This window comes from Juglans regia, chromosome 4, assembly GCF_001411555.2.
Source record: "Juglans regia cultivar Chandler chromosome 4, Walnut 2.0, whole genome shotgun sequence".
Classification (NCBI taxonomy): Eukaryota; Viridiplantae; Streptophyta; class Magnoliopsida; order Fagales; family Juglandaceae; genus Juglans; species Juglans regia.
The window spans coordinates 1,844,268-1,863,052 of NC_049904.1; the positions used below are offsets into that span (position 1 = coordinate 1,844,268).

Consider the following 18,785-nt stretch of genomic DNA (forward strand, 5'->3'; position numbering starts at 1 on the left):
AATAATTTTTCATTCGACTTATTCATTTCACATTTCGAGAATGATAGAATATCCTTTTCAAATATGGTAGAATATGATTGTTATTTTTCAAAATTGCATTCCATGAAATCAAATGAATTTTTAATTTTTATAGTAACATTAAGAAAAAAATTCTTAAGTTGAATAGATTTGTATTCAAATCTACTTACATCGCCGACTAACTTAGCACCATGCTCGTCAATTGGAAGTTAAAACTCTATATGCTCGTCTTAGAGCATTAACATTAGACTCATCAAATTCATCTTCAAATTTTAATGAAAAGTATATATTTTTCATATATCTAAAACTTCTTTATCTATAATTCCACATTGAATTAGTTATTGAATTCATCAAAATAATAATATAATATTATTTTTTTAATAATAATATTTTTTTTTCATATTTTATAATTATAATAATCATATGTTAACTAATAATTTAATTTTATTCTTACATTATTATTACAAGACAGTTAGATATTAAACATGAATAAAAAATATCATTAGAGATTAAAAGTGAATAAAAATTAGATTTGATGAGTAAACAGTAGTAGCTCTTCAAATTTGAAGAAATCTATACATTTACTGTAGCTCAAAGTTTCACATTTATCTCTTTGGCTAATCCAATGCAACTCTCTTTTGATGAAATTCATCATATTTACATTTGGTTAGATTTTTTATGAAGTCAATGCCAATGCTCTTAAGTTTTAACTTTATAGCACGATTTTCATCAATCATGATTGCACCGAGAGCTTCTACCATTCAAAGACTTCAAACATTTTAGGTGCAATTTGGATAATGAAATAAAAAGAGATTAGATGATTTTAGATAAAAATTAAAAATAAAATAAAATATTATTATAGTTTTAAGATTTGAAAATATTGAATTATTTATTATATTTTGTGTTAAAATTTAGAAAAATTATAATGATGAGATGAGATAAAATATTTTCAATGCAACTCTCTTTTGATGAAATTCATCATATTTACATTTGGTTAGATTTTTTATGAAGTCAATGCCAATGCTCTTAAGTTTTAACTTTATGGCACGATTTTCATCAATCATGATTGCACCGAGAGCTTCTACCATTCAAAGACTTCAAACATTTTAGGTGCAATTTAGATAATGAAATAAAAAGAAATTAGATGATTTTAGATAAAAATTAAAAATAAAATAAAATATTATTATAGTTTTAAGATTTGAAAATATTGAATTATTTATTATATTTTGTGTTAAAATTTAGAAAAATTATAATGATGAGATGAGATAAAATATTTTCACTATCCAAGCAGGGTCTTGGTATCTTTGCTCGATATCAAACCTGCACTTAGAAGTATGGAGTGCTTATAATGATTCACACCGAGAAAATAGTGCAAATGGTATCTTGTTCCTATTAGTTAGGTAAGTTGAATAAAATCTTATGGCATCTCCAAAGTAGGCCTGCAACCCGATCTGTTACAGTTGGGTTTATGCTCGACCTGACCCGTTTGGTTCTACTTAAGACATCACGCCGACCCGACCTGAACAAAAGCAAATCTAGTCGAACCCGTATGACCCTACCTATGAAAACACGCTTTACTTTTACTTTTGATACTTCCAGAAACGTAAACATTCACAAACGGGAGAGGAAGAGAGAAGTGGTCTTGGATATCTGGGATTGATGGAGAAAGCTGATAAGGTGAGGCATCCCCAAGCCTCAACCTGTCCACTCCCAGCACCAACTCGTCAATAAGAAGACTATACACTATGAAGGTAACGAAACCTAGCAACAGCAGCGGCAGCAACGGATCTGTAAACAAAAGTGTCTAGCTCGAGTAATGCTATGCTAAAGGCAGAATGTGTGGCGAGTTGAGTTAACAGATCTGTAAGCCTCTCGGCTGGAAACTAAAAAAAGCCAATCCTTTTTTGCTTCTCTCCTACTATGCCTCCGAAATCAAAACAGACCCTTTGAAACTTTGCAACACAGCCCTCGAAGTTGCACTAGAAGTTGCGCAAAATAAATCATCCACGGTATCGAAGATATATGAACAAACAGGATTGTTGAGTACTAAAGCGGCAGTCATTGAGGACTTCATTGATAATGTGAAGGATTCAATATATGAGCTCTAGGATTCCCAAAATGCGATGAGCCAACTTGGGGGTTCGAATGCAGAGTTTCAAATAGATAGTGAAAAGACTTGGGTAAGTGCCGCAATAACGGATGAGAATACGTGCCTGGATGGGTTGGACGAGATGAAGGTGAATATGACAGTTAAAGATCACCATTTTCTATTTTGTTGTGTTTTCCTTTTTGTGAATTTCTTCTTTTTGTTCAAACTTGTTGACATTGCATGCCAGTTATTAGCAAAATAGGGAATGTGGTGCTCAATATCGGGCAAGATGCCTGGATGAGTTCGTCGAACTCGATGATGCCGTTGCCATTTGGAGTCCATGTTGGCCAGAAGGACGTGGAGCTGGTAGCCGGAAGGCTTGAGGCTGAGTGAGCGAAGAAGGCTGAGTGGGCGGCTTTCAGATAGGTTAACACCAATTAACAAACCCGTATTTAGTCGGGTCGAAGACCCACTCAGGTTATCACTGTGCTTTCTAGCCTTGGTTTTTATTTTCTTCACATGTTCCTCTATCCTCGATACATTTATCTTAGACGGGGGTCTGTCCTTGCCTCTGACAACACAAAGACTTAATACTTTTTTAGAACTTCATTGAATGATTGCATTTACAGTACTTACTCCAACATTGGAAACTATAAGGTAGGGCTTCGAGGTGTAGTATATGTCATTCATCACATGTAACTTTGAAATCATATCTTTAGTATACCCTTCGCGGGACTCTACATTTGTTAATACCTCATAACAAATATTCAATAGACGTTAATATTTGAGAGTTTCTAGCCTCTGATCAGCAATGTCATAATTGCTCGGAAATAGAGTATATATGTGTTTTATGTCCTTCCTCCACCGGTCCAATATGTACTTTTTCTGCAACCCACAGGCTCGTATAGCTGAAAAGATGGCAAAAATATGTCTACACATTATCCTTCGCATTTCAAATAATATGTGTACACACTTCGCCTCACACTCAACATTGTTAAAGTAGCAATATAAGTAACATTTTTTATGAAATTTTTAACAGTAACGTCGTCATCTACATAAGTTGATATTACTCTATCCTGTTTCTAGATATGACAATGACAAGATATCATCACCATGATTTCTCGTTAAAATTCTCTAAATTTGGCGATTTTGTACAACTCTTAAGACTTACTTTCAAGTGGCAATTGTAAAATGCAAGAAATTATGAAGTTAAATGAATGAAAGTCTACAACATTTTCATTTTCAATATTTTTCTTCAGTCTATTTTTAAACTAATCAACAGACTCTTTTAGATTTCTCTTAGCATGCACATAGTTCATACTCTCACTGTTCTGAGTTGTACTAATTCTAATCCAAAAATAATTTTTCAAATATATTGGCAGTCAAAACTCTCGCTTCGTATATAAACTTTGTAACCATGCATTTTCATGCAAATTGAACGTGATAATTAGGACCTTTCAAGAGTTCTCAAACTCATCAATACTAAGGGAGTTATAGACACACGATTGTAACTTATTTTTCAGCCCATATTTATATTAACTTTGGACACCAAACTTTTTAGGGACTTTTCAATATGTGTCACAAGCAATCTCTATGATGCGTGTTAGGGAAAATACGAGCGATCGCATTTTTCATTATTCGATCTTGATCTATGATAATAGTCATCGACGATTTTCCATCTATGCATTCTAGTCAATTTTAAAATAACCATACAAATATTTTTGTATTCTCACTTGAAATAAGGCTTGTGCCCAAAATATTGATTACCCATGGTGGTTTACACCCACGAAAGGTGCAAAGGGTATTTCATATCTATTCGTTATGTATGTGGTATCAAATGTTACCAAATCTCCAAAATACTTTAATGACCCTCTACTACATGCATCCACCCAAAAAACATTCATCAACCTCTCGTCATCATCCAAACACATGAGGTAAAAAAAGCCATCATTCTTGTGTTACATCTTTCCAAAATACTCAATGAGCATTTGACCACCACTTTTACCAAAGCGTAGGTGTCTTGCCTTGTTAGTATAGTTATGAAAATCTCTCTTTTTTTTTTTTTAAATGGCACATTCTCAAACCCACCCACCTCATCCATAAGAGATTGAAAACATTTATTCATTCATATGCCAACCTGATTATTTGAATCTAGCACCCTAATAACATTCTCGTTAACTTCTCTATTGCATCAAAAGAATTTGGATTTTCGTGGACTTAGCACATGGTTCTATGTATTCTGGACCGATGTGACACACAAATTCCCCTCGATCAATACCACTTTCATCTTTGCATTACAGTGTGTCTTGTTGTTGACAAGGCATAGAGACATTTGACATCTGATTTTGTACCTTACCACCACAAGCGCAACCCAGCGTGACATATCTAACACCCCATCATTATCCATTTTGCTCCTCTGTGTTACCTCAAAATCACATCGTTTTCCATGCTATTTATAATAAGACATTAACTCATTCTCTTATTCAAAGCACACCCCTGCTTTTGGCTCCTCAATGATATCATCCTTATCAATATGCCCTACATCACATGTCCTGGAACAACCATTATCTTTGGTTTCAATAGTATTACCCAAAGAGGCAGTAGACAACGCTTCAACTTGTATTGAATCTGGTGTGGCTTCATTAATTTCTTTAACGACGCTTGAACTTGTAGCATTATGCATAGTCAAAGAGCTAACAACAAAGTGTGATGGTTGTGCCGTATTTTGATGCAATTTACCCAAAAAAAATCCCAACATTCAAATATTTATTGTGGAACATGTAAAAGACACATCATCTACAAATTCAACAAATCACCTGGTTGCTACATGGATATGGGTTGACATTTGCAAGAGGAACAAATGCTAGTAAAGTGGAACTAGACAAGCCTGAGGAATTAAACAAGGTTGCGGAACTAGACAAGGCAGCAGAACTAGACGTGGTAGCCAAACTAAGTGAAATATGTATGCTTCAATTTACTAAAAAAAATCAATAATTGAAACAAATATTCCTTGGCAAAATTTAAAGCATACTATTTTTCATAAAACGCATCACATCGTTGCTCTATGGATATGAGTTGGCACTTGGAGGAGGCAGAAAATGTGGTAACCACACATGAGACACTGGTTCATAGTAACTATGCATGTAGTTTGAAAAGTTTGGATAAAGTAGTATTGATCTATCCTAACATATAAACAATAATGTTAATGAACCCAAGACTAAGTGTTGAAAATACACATAAAATAAACACACAACAACTTTTGAAACAATATTATGATACCTGGGTTGATGGATTTTAGATAGGAGGTGTTATATGAGATTCATGTTCTTTACCTTTCCTCATCTAGACCATCCCAAATAGAACTATCTTTACAAACAAATTCATGTGTTTGACGCCTTAAGCAACTAATAGTTTTACTTCTTGTTCTTTTTTCACTTAAATATGAAAGAACTAAAAAAAAAATGCAAGAATGGTGGTTGTCAAGAACAAGAATGGAAACAAAGATGTAAAATTTTATCTTCTAAAACTCTGTTTACTCAATATTCAAGGATGTGAATGCTGATAAAAAAAAAAAAATGCTTACACGTTTAGCTTTGTAGTTCTCTTGGATCTGAAAGTTGTTCACTTGTCTCTAGCCTGGAAATTGGGGTTCAATAACATTTCAATTTTCTCATCTTTGCCAGTCACCACAGCTACACAAGTACAAAAAGCCAACAACGTTCTAAATGCTCTCTCTCTCTCTCTCTCTCTCTCTCTCTCTCTCACACACACACACACACACTAAAGCATCCCCTTTCTCTTTGAATCAACACCAACGCTCACACAACCTTTCTCATATACTCACATTCACCCCCAAAGACATGTAGAAACTAAAGCTTGCGAATATTATTGCTTTATAAAAATAAGTAAAACATTCTATTTTCCACTCTTTTCTTTTTAGCAACCATCTGTTTGCGTAAAAATTTTGATTTTATAAATTTCCTTCGTTTTGATTTATAAATTCAGACAACCATGAAAAGTTTTGGTTTAGCATTTTGGACTATTATAAATTAGTGGGAACCAAGCTCTTACCTACTAGAACTACAGGGTTCGTCGCTAAGGAATGAGTAGTAGTCGAGGAGTGCATACATACTACTCAACCTGATGACGAGGCTTAGTGGCAGTTTATGCAATCGCTCAATCAAAACTTGGCAAAGGAGTGGGGTTTTGAGAGAAAGAGGAACGCCTTGGCCAATCTGAGAGAGAGAAACGAGAAGATAAGAGAAGCTAATTTGAGATAGATGATTGAGATTTGAAAGTGCTCAAAATGATTTTCTGCGTTTTATTTTTTGTTTTATTTTTGAAATAACATAATTGCTTATGTGACATTGTGTGCACGGTATCTCTGCACTTGTGCCTGCATGTAGCACTATTGTTTATATAGCTCTTAGAGAAATTCTTCTTACAGTCCCTAAATAGATGTCTGCACGCACACCCCTAACATGGCCAAAATGATTCGTTTGAGAAATTGACAAAAAATATTTGTTTTATTAAAAGGTGGGAGCTGACTTCAGTGGCTTCAAGGAATTCTTGAGGACGCGTTGGTGGACGACGACGAATCCTAGCAGAAATTTTGAGGTGGGCGACGATGGTGTGAGCTGCCTGAGCTGTCGGCCATTCCATTTCTATCCCCATTGAGCTGAGCTGTCGTCCCTTTCGAGCAGCCATCCCTTTTGAACTGTCGTTCCCCTTCAAGCTACCGCTCCCCTTCAAGTTGTCGTTCCCTTCCACCAATGTCGGCTAGTAGGTTTCAGTTTTGAGATTTGAAAAACTTTCCTTTATGTGGATACTTTAAATTCGAAACTTCAAATTAATTGTTAGAAATTTTCAACGAATTGTTAGAAATTTTTGTTATGTAACTAAGGAAATAAATAAAGCTATAATAATGGGTGTTGTAATGAAAATAAGAGATGGCTGAAAGGTGTTTGTGAAAATACTAAAAAGAACATGTATATTGAAAAGTTTGTTTGCTTGGGTGCTATATAATGGCATGTGTTTAAAAAAAAAAGTTTGATTGGCTTGTAACTTGCATTAGCATATAGTTTGTGTGTTGAGATTAAAAAACTAAACTTGCAAATAAGTTTGTGTATTGAGATTGAAAGTCTAGTTGTTAGGTGTCAAGAATAAATGTGCCTAGAGAAATTCAATTTATCTCATTTGGGTGTTGTATGTTGGCTTGTGTTTAGAAAGAAAAAACAGTTACTTGTTTCAAGGACGCTTGTGTTGCCGACTTGCAATGTCTTCATCGCAATTGCATACTGAATCTTTTTTGGTTGATCGCTGCTTAAAAAATGTCTCAATATGTTTATGCGGGTCGATAGCATATCTCAAAGTCTCGAACTACTCAAGAAATCCAAAAAGATATTTTTTTACTTGTCCAAATTACAATAAGGAGGTTATTACTAACAATTTTTATCTGTATACTTTTATTTTCCTATATTATTAAAGTAACCTCTTAGTTTCTTACAATGATTTTTATAAGTTGTTTGCTATAGGAAAATACATATTGCAACTATTTTTTATAGGCAGATTTTGAAAAAGGAAATGAAAGTTCAATTGTGAGGAAAGAGAAATCCAACGGAGAGAGAAATAACTCAAAAGAGAGAGGTTGAAGTCCAAAAGAGAGGAATAACTCCAACATGCAAGTGAAGAGATTCATAAAAGAGAAGATAACATCCAAAAGAGAGTATTGGTTCTTGTTAATGATCGGGAAGAGCTTCAAAGTCAAGTTAAAGATATTGCACGCATGCTACTTTACGTGTATTGGAGACTTTTAATTCTAATCTTATGTTGTTTGATAGGATCAAAATCAATAGAGGATTAAGTTTGAGTTAAGGAATTTTTTGAATGTTGTTAATAGGTTTATCAAGTTTGTTAAATTTGTTAGTGCTTTAGTGTAGCTAGACTGGTAACTTGTAAACCCTTTTTTTATTAATATGCAGTGTTCTTAATTTGTAATCATAAAGCTTATGTTTCCAACTGTACCAAACTTATCATCCCTTCAATATAACATATTCTACATCAAATAAGTAAGCTGAATTCTTAAAATCTGGAGAATGTGAAACATAAAGCATTCTTACTAAATTAACAATCAGAGTTACAACTAGATTCCATAAAAAAATAACAATCAAATTCTATCAAGAACCTATATCAACAACCATATTTCATCAAGGAATAACTAACCAGAGTTCAACCTAGTACATCAAGGTATAAAATAATACATCAAGTTGCATCCAACTTCTAAAGCATAAACAACTAGAGTCTAAATCAAAGCATGACCATAATGCCAACAATGAGCATAAACAACCAGAGTCCGAATCCTCATTTGTTCTGGAGAGAGGCATGATGTTGAGGATCCACCTGTAACATCAGGGTAAAAAAGTTAGAAAAAATACCTAAGTTATGTTATCCAAATCACAACTAAAAGTTCAAACGAAGTACTACATACCTATGTAATACTTTGTTGTGTGCTAGTAAGTAAGACATCATCTATTGTTGTTGCTGTGCCACTTGTGTTCAAGACCTCCTTTATCGTTGTTGTAGCGTCACTTGTGTTCAAACCTCGTCTATCGTTGTTTCAATGTCAATTGTGTTTAAGACATTTTTCGGAAGTTTGCTTACCTACATTTCAACCATAAAAAATTAAATTAAATATAATTGAAAAGTAAACTAAAAATATTGTATGAGAAACAAATCAAATACATTTTTTCTTTTCCTCTTGGCACCGATCTCGGACTGTTTTTTTTTAGTTTATGACTTCCTTGTAACCTTCTCTATTGCAGGTGCCATCCTCTTCGATGAGGACCTCCCTTTACCCCTCATAACGCGAGGACTTAACACTTTTCAGAACTTCCAACTTCAACTTCATTGACCAAAGTACTATTTGCTTGTGCAGGTTGGGCATTGGTTTTTGTGTAAATTAAATTCATTGTCTATAACTTCTGCGACATATCTATTGAATTATATTCATCTTCTACTACAGTTGTGGCGATTTCATAGCATAGCTTAATTAAAGTAGAGTACTTACCAGTAGTTGGTTTACCACTCAAATCATCATAACTGATTCAAATTAGAGCATACTTATGTATAATGTCATTCCTCCACCTGTCCATAATGCACTTCGAAGTCACCGATCGGACATCTTTTATTGAGAAAATAGCAAGAATGTGTCTATATAAAATGCCTCCAATCTCAAATAGTCCATACATGCACTTTGCCTCACACTCATCTTCATTGAAGTATGCATGATATGTAACTCGTTTGATGCATTCTTCAACTTACAACTGATAATTAACTTGATATGTCCAAATTGATTCTTCTGTCTTGATGAGAATACAATGAGAATAAATAATCTTCATTACTTCAGATTGTACTTCCTTAAACTTAGAATTAGTATATAGTTCCTGAAATTGCTTATCCGTGAGTAAATGAGTTATACATGGAATTATGCAGTTGAATGAATGAAAGTCCGCTTTCTTCCTTTATGCATCGTCAAACTGATCAACGAACTCTTTTAACATCGTTCCTGAATGCACAAAACCATAAAAAAATGCATTCATACTCTTACTCAACTGAGTTGTGCTCATTCCAGTCTAGAATGTATCTTTCAGATATAGGAGCTCAATGCTCTCTCTCACTATATAGCTTTAAAGCTATGCAATTTCATGTAAATTATACGTATCAATAAACATCTTCCAATACTTCTCAAACTCTTTAGAAGTCTGGCAATCATAAATACATTTATGCAATGCACTTTTCAAACCACAACTATAATGTGAATGGGAACCCAACTTCTCTGGTAGTTTCGCATAATGTGTCATAAACAAAATATGTGTCGAGTATTTAAGAAAAATATTTCTATCACATTTTTCATGACCCTATCCTGATCAGTGATGATAGCTTTTGGAACTCTTCTATTCATACATTTCAACTAAGTCTCAAATAGTCAAACAAATGTATCAATATATTCGCTTGAAATCAGACCTGCTCCAAAAAATATAGATTGTCCATGGTGGTTCACTCTTACAAAAGGGGCGAATGGCATGCCATATCTATTTGTTAGGTATGTTGTATCAAATGTCACAACATCTTCAAAATATCCATATGCTGGTCTGCTACATGTATCGGCTCAGAAAACATTCTTTAATCTCTCATCGTCATCCAAATCCATCAAGGAACATTCGTAATATGGTTCTTTGCCTTACCACCACGAGCACAACCAAGTATTAAATATCTAACACTTTAATTATTTTCTCTTTTACTTCTTTGGGTCATTACGCCAAACCCAGTTTGTTTTCCATATTGCTTATAGATGTCCAACAACTCTTCCTCAGTTTTAAATGACATCTCTGACCTTGGCTTCATAACACCATCATCATGATTTCCCTGACTGCTCGGTGCTACTTCCTCAACTATTGATGGTACTTCCTCAACCAATGCATTATCAGCCTCATGCAATTTACCTTAACACAAATCAGGGCAATGAAGGTATAAATCCAATGCAACAATTTGTGGTATACTTACTGTTGTTCAATGAACTCGTCTCCCACATTTGAGCTATCTTGATAAGTATTGTTTTTTGAAGAAAACAACGATTGCCTAGTAGACGATACTCCCGTTGGCTACTGCAATTTATAATAAAAAATCATAAATTTAGCATTCACAAAGTGGATTTAAATATAGAAACTTTCAAATCATAAAATTTATCACCTCGTTTGTCTATGGATAAGGGTCGGCATTTGGACGAGGTGCAAACAGTGAGGAAAATGTATACGGCATAATCTCATGGTAACCATACATACAGCTATATGCTGACCAATCTAGATAAAATGGCCTTAATATTTCCTGAAATAATATCTAATAATGATTTATCAATAAATTATAAATCATACCAATAACATGGTTTTTAGATGAAAAAAGAATACGAGTTAATGTAATAGTATTGGTAGGCCTTGTAGCACTGTTGATAGGCCTTGTGCTAGTGCTAGTAGGCCTTGTGCTTTCTTCCCATTTCTCCATCGACTTGTCCACCGAAAATGGACTCACCTCTATGTAATATTTAATAAGTAATGCTCCAACATATATATATATATATATATATATATATATATACACACATAAGTTGAATTGCACTAGGCTCATGTTGTAATTTGTGTGGTGCTCATAATCAAGTAGTTTGCTCATTGTCAATTACTCATAATCAATTAAATATCTGGTACTCTTTAACAGTAGAGCAATCTTAGATTCAAAAGTTTCAATGTACATACCACTGGCTATTACTCAAGAAGCATATACACTGCACTACTATGCTAAGTGAGCCTTTTTTGTGAGAGGGACTCACATTTATCATCTAATATCATCATTATATAAATAAATAATTATGTGTATATTAATTTATTAAATGTTATAAATAAATTTCATTAATAGTAGTGTTGAAATTAATGTGTGGCCCCATTGTGGCTAGCTTATACATACAAAATAATTTTATGCATGTGATATTATGCCAACAATATATTATAGTTGAGCTTATTACAATAATTTGGATAATAATTATGCTAATTTAAATTAATTTAAAGCTTTAATTAGCTAGCATTAGATAATTAATATATATATGTATATATGTTGCTACACTAGCTAGCAGTGGATCATAACAATAGCATATGCATTTTGCAGCAGCTGCCCTTATAGTACTTCTCTCTAGTCAAAAGTAGTATGTACCCTTAACTCAAAACAATCTGGATCCACACACATTTAGGTGTTTATTAAACATTCAGCAAAGTTAGATGCTAAGCACTTGTAACCAGAGACTAATTAATGATGCATACCTTCCACAAAGTAAGTAAGTTCCTCGAATACATTCAGCAAAGTATTGACCCAAAACAATCTCAGTGTAAGTCAGGTCTTGAAGTTTTGTTCTGAGGGAGGAACTGATCTACAAAGCGAGTAATTTCACAAAATAGTTTATGGGTGGTTTGGTCAAGACGTGGGTGCTGTGTTAAGAAAAATAATTCTTGAAACAAGGTATATGGGAGTAGGCTGGGCGAAAAATAACCAAACAAATTTTTAAATCTACGTTACCTCTGATGGTGGTGGAGGAGCATACCACAACGTTGATGGTGGAGGAGCTGACCACGAAGCCGGAACTCGAATAGATAGGATGAGAGGAACCTCGCATGGGCTGGGTTGGGTCTACATTACTGATGGTGGTTGTGGAGGAACTGAGGACGACGTCGGTGGTGGAGGAGCTAACCGCAAAGCCAGAGGAGCTGACCAAGATGCTGGATTTCGAACGGCACAAAGAGAAACGAGAATGCAAGAGCTGGGTAGCGGCAAAATCAAATTGAATGTTCGTATATGATTTTTGGGCATGTTGGGAGTAAGACATTTGGTCATTCTACCTACATTGATATGGACAAAAGACAAAAAAGTGGAGTGCGCGGGGCCCGAGTATACGGACTGTACCTAGTAGCTCTCAAAGTCAAAACCCTTAAGCCCCATTTGGTTGTTAAACTCATATGGGTTCAAGTCAGTTCAGTTTAATTTTAAATTAAATCTAATATCAAACACCCAACTCTCAAATTACTAAACTCATCTCAACTCAAAACCATTTTACACGTGAGGTCCATAACTTTTTTCAATTTAACAGTTTTTACACGTGAGACCCATAACATTTTTCAACTTCTCATAAATACATCTAAATTCATCTTAACATCTTAACACATTTAAACTCATTTTAAGTAAACTCTATAAAAATAATTCTACTATCTCAATTCATTACTATTCATAAAAAATTTAATTCAGATTAACTTAACTCAACGTCGAATTAATGATACAATAATTTATAATTGAATAAGAAATAATTTATAATTGAATAAGAATAAAACGTCATTCATATTCTCTTACAGCTCACCGGAGCCATACCCCTTTCTTCTCCGGAGCCTCTCTCTCATAACCTTTGGTTTTCCAAAAAATAAAAAATAAAAAACAAAAAAGCCAGATCCACAAAGCTCCAAAAAGGAAAAAAAAAAAACGGAAAACCCGCAGGGTCTCGATCTCTTCGATTCGGGAGCTCCAAACGATGGGCGATTTCAATCTCGCTCTCGTAATCGTTGCCATAGTCGTGTGCATCCTCGTCTTCATCTTCAATGTCTACCTTCTCGTCAACTACCAGCATCCCGACGACGCGAACCAGGCATATTTCCCCAAATTCGTCGTCGTTTTGGGGCTCTCCGTCGCCGCGATTTCGATACTTATGTTGCCGGCCGACGTGGCGAATAGGCAGGCGTGTCGGCACTCGATATACAATGGCGCCTGTAATCTCACCCTGCCAATGAAGGATCTGTGGCTAGCTGTCTACATTCTAGATGCCGTGCTGGTATTCTTCGTTATTCCCTTCGCCATGTTCTACTACGAAGGGGATCAGGAAAAGTGGGTACCTCTAGGGCTTCAAATGCTCATATTATATCATATAATTTTTCGAGGAAATCTCATTAATTATTTTTTTTTTTGTCTTTTTGGGTGCGATGTTGGTATATGCGTGCAGGAGTGTTGGTAAGAGGATCAAAAGCGCGCTGCTCTGGGTTGTGACGACGGCGATCGTTTGCGGTCTCTTGCTTGGCATTTTATACGGTTAGTCAAAACTGAAGCGGTTGTTAATTTGAGCTACATTGATAGAATTTTGATAGTTGACGATTATTTCTGATCACAATTAAGTTATTGCAAGTCTTTCTAAAGCTATCTGAGTCTGGCACTCTTGAATTTGGTTGGTTTTCAGCGTTTGTACCATGATTGTTAAAAGAACATTCATTTCTATTTGGTTCTAGGTCCCCTTTTCATTATTTTTGTGTATGTACGTTGTTTCAATGCATTGTGTTTCACTTGAAAAAGGCCAGGTTGAAAATTTTCGTGAGTTAGTGTGGAGTCAAAGTTGCAACGGTCTGTGTGGATTTCTTCCAACCATCTAACCTTCAATTGATGATAATTAGGACTGATTGGAAAGGTGGACTTCACTGTTATGCACCTTTCTTCAACCACTACTTCCTTCCCTAGTACGTGGGACTTCTCTAGTAGTCAACAGTGTATTGGAGGCACACACCAGGTTTTGCTTCCCTTGTCTAGCTTCCTATTTACTGGATTAGTTATCTTTTTTTTTGAGAAACTATTCTTTTTCTTAATTCTTTTTCAGCTTTTAACGTTGTCATATGGCATACTGCTTGCGTGCAGTAGTTAATAAACCTCTTTCTCATTCTGTTGCATTTTTTGTCCTTGCTTTATATCCCGCTCTTGACAGTGCTCTGCATATTCTGCAAGTGCTTCTTCAGAGAAAACATGGACTATGCGCACTACATTTCCAGAATATGTTGTCGCACTTGCTACCATTGTCGGATCTGTACTTTTTGCTGTAAGCTCATTCCTTAAAATTTTGAATGCATCGCTCTTTATTGAAACTATCTGTAGTAATTAGACATAGATGTAATTTTAAAGTTGAAACTGCCCGCATCATGTTTCTATATCTATCATCTATGATTATTTGAGATATGAGTTGTGTTGTTTATACACTTTAAGAATCTCATTAAACTCTGATGATTTATCTGCAAGTTTTGTTACCTTTTTAGTGGTCCCTAGGAACAAATGTCACATTTAATCAAATTCAGCCTTTTTTAGAGCAAGATCATTTCATCTTCTTTCTTTTATGTACTTGCAAATAGTTTAAACATTTACTACTGTTAATATATACAGATATTTGGTGGAGTTGGTATTGCTTGTCTGCCTTTGGGACTTATCTTTGCATTCATCAGGCGTCCAAAGGCTGTTATCACTCGCTCACAGTATATCAAGGTGCTTCTTGGCCGTGCATTATATATTGTCTATATCTGCCTACTTTTTATGGTTTGTGAAGCGCTTCCATGATTTATTTCTGGGTTGTGGTTGGTTATGGATGGTGCTATTAATATATCTGTAGGAAGCAACAGAATTAGGTAAAAAAGCAAGAGAAATGAAGAAAGCAGCTGACAACCTCCGTCAAGAAGAAAAAAGTGGTTCGAAGGGTCGAAAGTGGCGTAAAAATGTGAAGGCAGTAGAAAAGGTAGATCTAAACCTTTGGTATTTATAAAATTTTGTTTTCACACTTGGCAGTTGAGTTTATATTTTACGCAGTAAGTACCACATATCATGTTTGGATCCTTGAGAATCCCCAAGCTTTAGGTACAAGGCTTCTATGCATGTTATTCTGGTTGTGCTAGGGGAAACAAATATGTACTAAACTTTTGAGGGATTTCTTTCCTCTTTTGGGAATCTGCAGGAGTTGCTCCAGTTGGAAGAGGATGTGAAGCTTCTTGAAGAGATGTACCCTCAAGGAGAAAAGGTGATGGTTTTCAATTTTTTTGACCTGTTGCTTTTGATTTTTTTCTACTGCTGGTAATTTATGTCTTTGATTCAGGCTGAGACTTCGTGGGCAATGACTATTCTTGGGTACTTGGCTAAACTTGTGCTGGGAATTTTGGGGTAAGTATTTGTACGATACGTTATCATCTGGATGAATACGGAACTGCTGATGGTATTGAGTGAAAACTTTATGTAATGTTTATATTAATTTTTGAGCTTCATATGATGGACAATAGATAATGATCCGGTGATCATAGGATTTATAACCTCGATTGAGATGAAGTGAATTTTGGATGATTGTTTTGAATTTGATATAGATGCAGCCATTCTTTTATTTACTTATATTCTGGCATGCATATGTTGTGATGCTCATTCAGTATTATGATTTGGACAATGATACATCTTAGTCTTCCTAAGGATTTTTACTGCTTTTGTATCAGGTTGATTGTTTCGGTTGCTTGGGTTGCACATATTGTTATATATCTGTTGATAAACCCTCCTCTTTCTCCTTTTCTGAATGAGGTTTTCATCAAGCTGGATGATATCTGGGGTAACTTTGGATTTTTATTTTAAAAATATTAAATATATCAATTTCCTTTTACATTCTATTTTTAATTATGATACTCTGCTACCCTCAGGTCTTCTGGGTACTGCAGCATTTGCATTCTTCTGCTTTTACCTTCTGCTTGCGGTGATTGCTGGGGCAATGATGCTTGGTCTGAGATTAGTTTTCATTACTATCCACCCCATGAAGTAATGACTCTTGCAGAATTAGCATTTTGCTTTTGTTTTATTTTTCTGTAGCCCGACACTTGTGGCTCATCAATTTATATAATCTGTTCACAGGTGGGGAGCCACTCTTATGAACTCTTTTCTATTTAACGTTGGTCTTATTCTTCTTTGCTCCATCAGGTTAGTATCTTTGATCCTTTTCATTTTCCACTCGTATATTTGAAGTAGAAACTTTAATAACCAATTCTAGTCCCACTTATTGTTGAAGTATTTTACTGTGTACCATGAAACTTTCCACGTATTGTTTTTAACTCCATCAATTGTATAACATTGTTGAATCTGCAATTTCGCTTTAGCTTTTAAGATTAGATATCATATTTTTTTTCTCATGAATCAAATTGACAGGGTAAGAAATGCCTTTAAAGAAATAACTACCCTCTAAAATGCCTGTAGGCAGTTACATGGAAAATGGTCTTAATTTTTTTGTTCTCCTATCTCAGTGTGATACAGTTCTGCTCTACAGCATTTGCATACTATGCTCAAGCAACTGCAGCACAGGAAATATTTGGCCACACGCTGCAATCACTTCGTGGAATTAGATATTTGTACAAGTGAGTTATAGTGGTTATAATGCACCGAGTTTAGGGGTGAAAATTTTTTGGTCCAAACCGGAAAAACCGACCGGACTGGACCAAAAATCATGTTGGTCGGTCTCGGTCCATGGTGTCTGAGGAATTCAGTTTCAGTCCGGTCCTGGGGTGTGGTTTTTTTGGATTGGACCGGACTAGAACGGACCGAAATGTTTACATATAAATATTTTTAATATTTCATATATATATAATATTATTTTATATAGTAGTTGTATAAGTTATTTATGTAATTTTCATTTAATCTATTACCATTAACCATATAAAATGTAAAATAATATATATTATTAATTAACTAATATATCATATGATAATATATGTTTTTGTTTTTATATGATAATATATGTTATTATATGTAGATACATACTCTATTATTTACACCTAATTAAAGTAATTAGGTAATTTGTTTTTTTAGATACCTATGTTGCAAGTGAGCATGAATAATCTATGGACAATGAAATTATTTAATATTCATTAACTTTATATAAAATGTTAGAATTTTAATATAGGTCATTATGAATACTAAAGTAATAAGTTAGTAATTATTAACATTATAAAAAATTATAATTTATTATTTTTTTAATGAATTAGTTACATAATCTACATTAAAGAGCTCACTTAATATTAATTTTACTAATTTAATTAATTTTTTTTATTAATTTTACTAAGAAAAAAGGAAAAAATATTCCTAGTTCGTATGGGACCGAATCGGACCGATAGCTAACGGTCTAGTCTGAAAAAAGGGTGGACCGAAATCTTCGGTCTGTGACACCCATGGGGACCGAACCGATTACACCTCTAGCACTTATTAACTCTGATTTGGCAGGCATACCACTGTTTTGCTTGGAATATTAATCATTGCATTTGCAGGTACAACGTGTTTCAAATTGCCTTTGTTTGTCTTGCGGGATTGACCTTTGTGTATTACGCTGCTTTTGTAAGCTTCCTGCGCTGAAATTTTTGTTTTTCCTTGTTTTTGAAAGCACGTGTTGAGCCTTGCCTGAACCTGAGGATCTTACATGTTTCCTTCAAAATTTCAGGGATGGAGAAGAAGAAAACCCAGTGGCAGGTTTCAACTTTCCACTTAAGGTATGTTATGCTTAGAAGAGCATGCACCCACCTGGTGGTGTCAGATTTTCAGTTAATTCTCTCTTTTGGGGCGATTTCATGTCGGATGTGTATAGCCAATTTCTGCTCTACGTTGAAAGGTCTGATTTGGAAGGTCAGAAAAGTAGGCAGATATCATCCAAGTTGAATTGGGTTGCTGCAGTGAGAGTGGCGTGGTGAGTGCTGCGAATGCTGCTACTGTTTATTCTCTCTCTCTCTCTCTCTCTCTCTCACATTCTGTATGTATTATACCTTTGTTTAACTTGTGTTATATATTGGCTTGGGCAGCACACGTGGGAACAGGGTTTTGATAATCTACCCTTGATGTAATATAGCCATCGAGCACAAAAAAGTTGTAAGAGCCATCCGTTTTTACGATTCATAATTTTGTGTTTATACTTTATGTTGTCTTGTACTAAGTTCGAAAAGTATTAGAAAGGCTGATCAGAAGAAAAGCCTTTGCGTGCTAAGGAAGATTATGGAAGTTGTTTGATTTGATTAACGTGTTCTGGATTTCAGCATACCGGGTCTTGTTTTAAGCTTAAATGATTTTTCTTTTTATTTTGCCCCAAAGTCATTTATAACTATCCAGTTAAAAATATTACCTTTATGGTGTGTTGGATGGCTGGACTTGAGAAGGCGAATTTGGATTTGAGTCCTTGAAATCTAAATCCCTTGTTTGGTTCATTTTTTTTTATAAGTACATCCCTTGTTTGATTCATATATTATTATTATTTTTTTTTTGGATTTGCACTAAAGCCATATAAGAT

At 34.6% G+C, this 18,785-nt stretch overlaps 1 protein-coding gene across 4 annotated transcripts; it reads left to right on the forward strand.

The window, feature by feature from the left end:
• The first annotated feature begins 13,053 nt into the window (after positions 1–13,053).
• Positions 13,054–18,535, forward strand: LOC108987523 (LIMR family protein At5g01460-like). 4 transcript variants are annotated; one of them, XR_004801341.1, is made up of 16 exons: positions 13,070–13,573; positions 13,689–13,774; positions 14,131–14,243; positions 14,436–14,546; positions 14,885–14,983; positions 15,108–15,230; positions 15,447–15,509; positions 15,585–15,649; positions 15,970–16,079; positions 16,168–16,282; positions 16,376–16,441; positions 16,762–16,872; positions 17,779–17,845; positions 17,949–17,997; positions 18,093–18,191; positions 18,304–18,535. XR_004801341.1 is itself a non-coding variant. In XM_018960451.2 (14 exons), the coding sequence occupies exons 1-14, from the start codon at positions 13,224–13,226 to the stop codon at positions 17,994–17,996; spliced, it is 1,527 nt and encodes a 508-aa protein (XP_018815996.1). In that variant the 5' UTR covers positions 13,054–13,223; the 3' UTR covers positions 17,997–18,535. The 4 variants fall into 4 exon arrangements, 1 of the variants encoding a protein (XP_018815996.1); XR_004801342.1 differs by having other exon boundaries at positions 18,117–18,191; XR_004801340.1 differs by having other exon boundaries at positions 17,949–18,191.
• Positions 18,536–18,785: the final 250 nt, after the last annotated feature.

Coding starts and splice junctions, on each gene's coding strand:
- LOC108987523 (XM_018960451.2), top strand. CDS start 13,224: ATGGGCGATTTCAATCTCGCTCTCGTAATCGTTGCCATAGTCGTGTGC. Junction 14,984..15,107: donor CTCGCTCACAGTATATCAAG/GTGCTTCTTGGC, acceptor ATATATCTGTAG/GAAGCAACAGAATTAGGTAA. Junction 16,442..16,761: donor ATTCTTCTTTGCTCCATCAG/GTTAGTATCTTT, acceptor CTCCTATCTCAG/TGTGATACAGTTCTGCTCTA.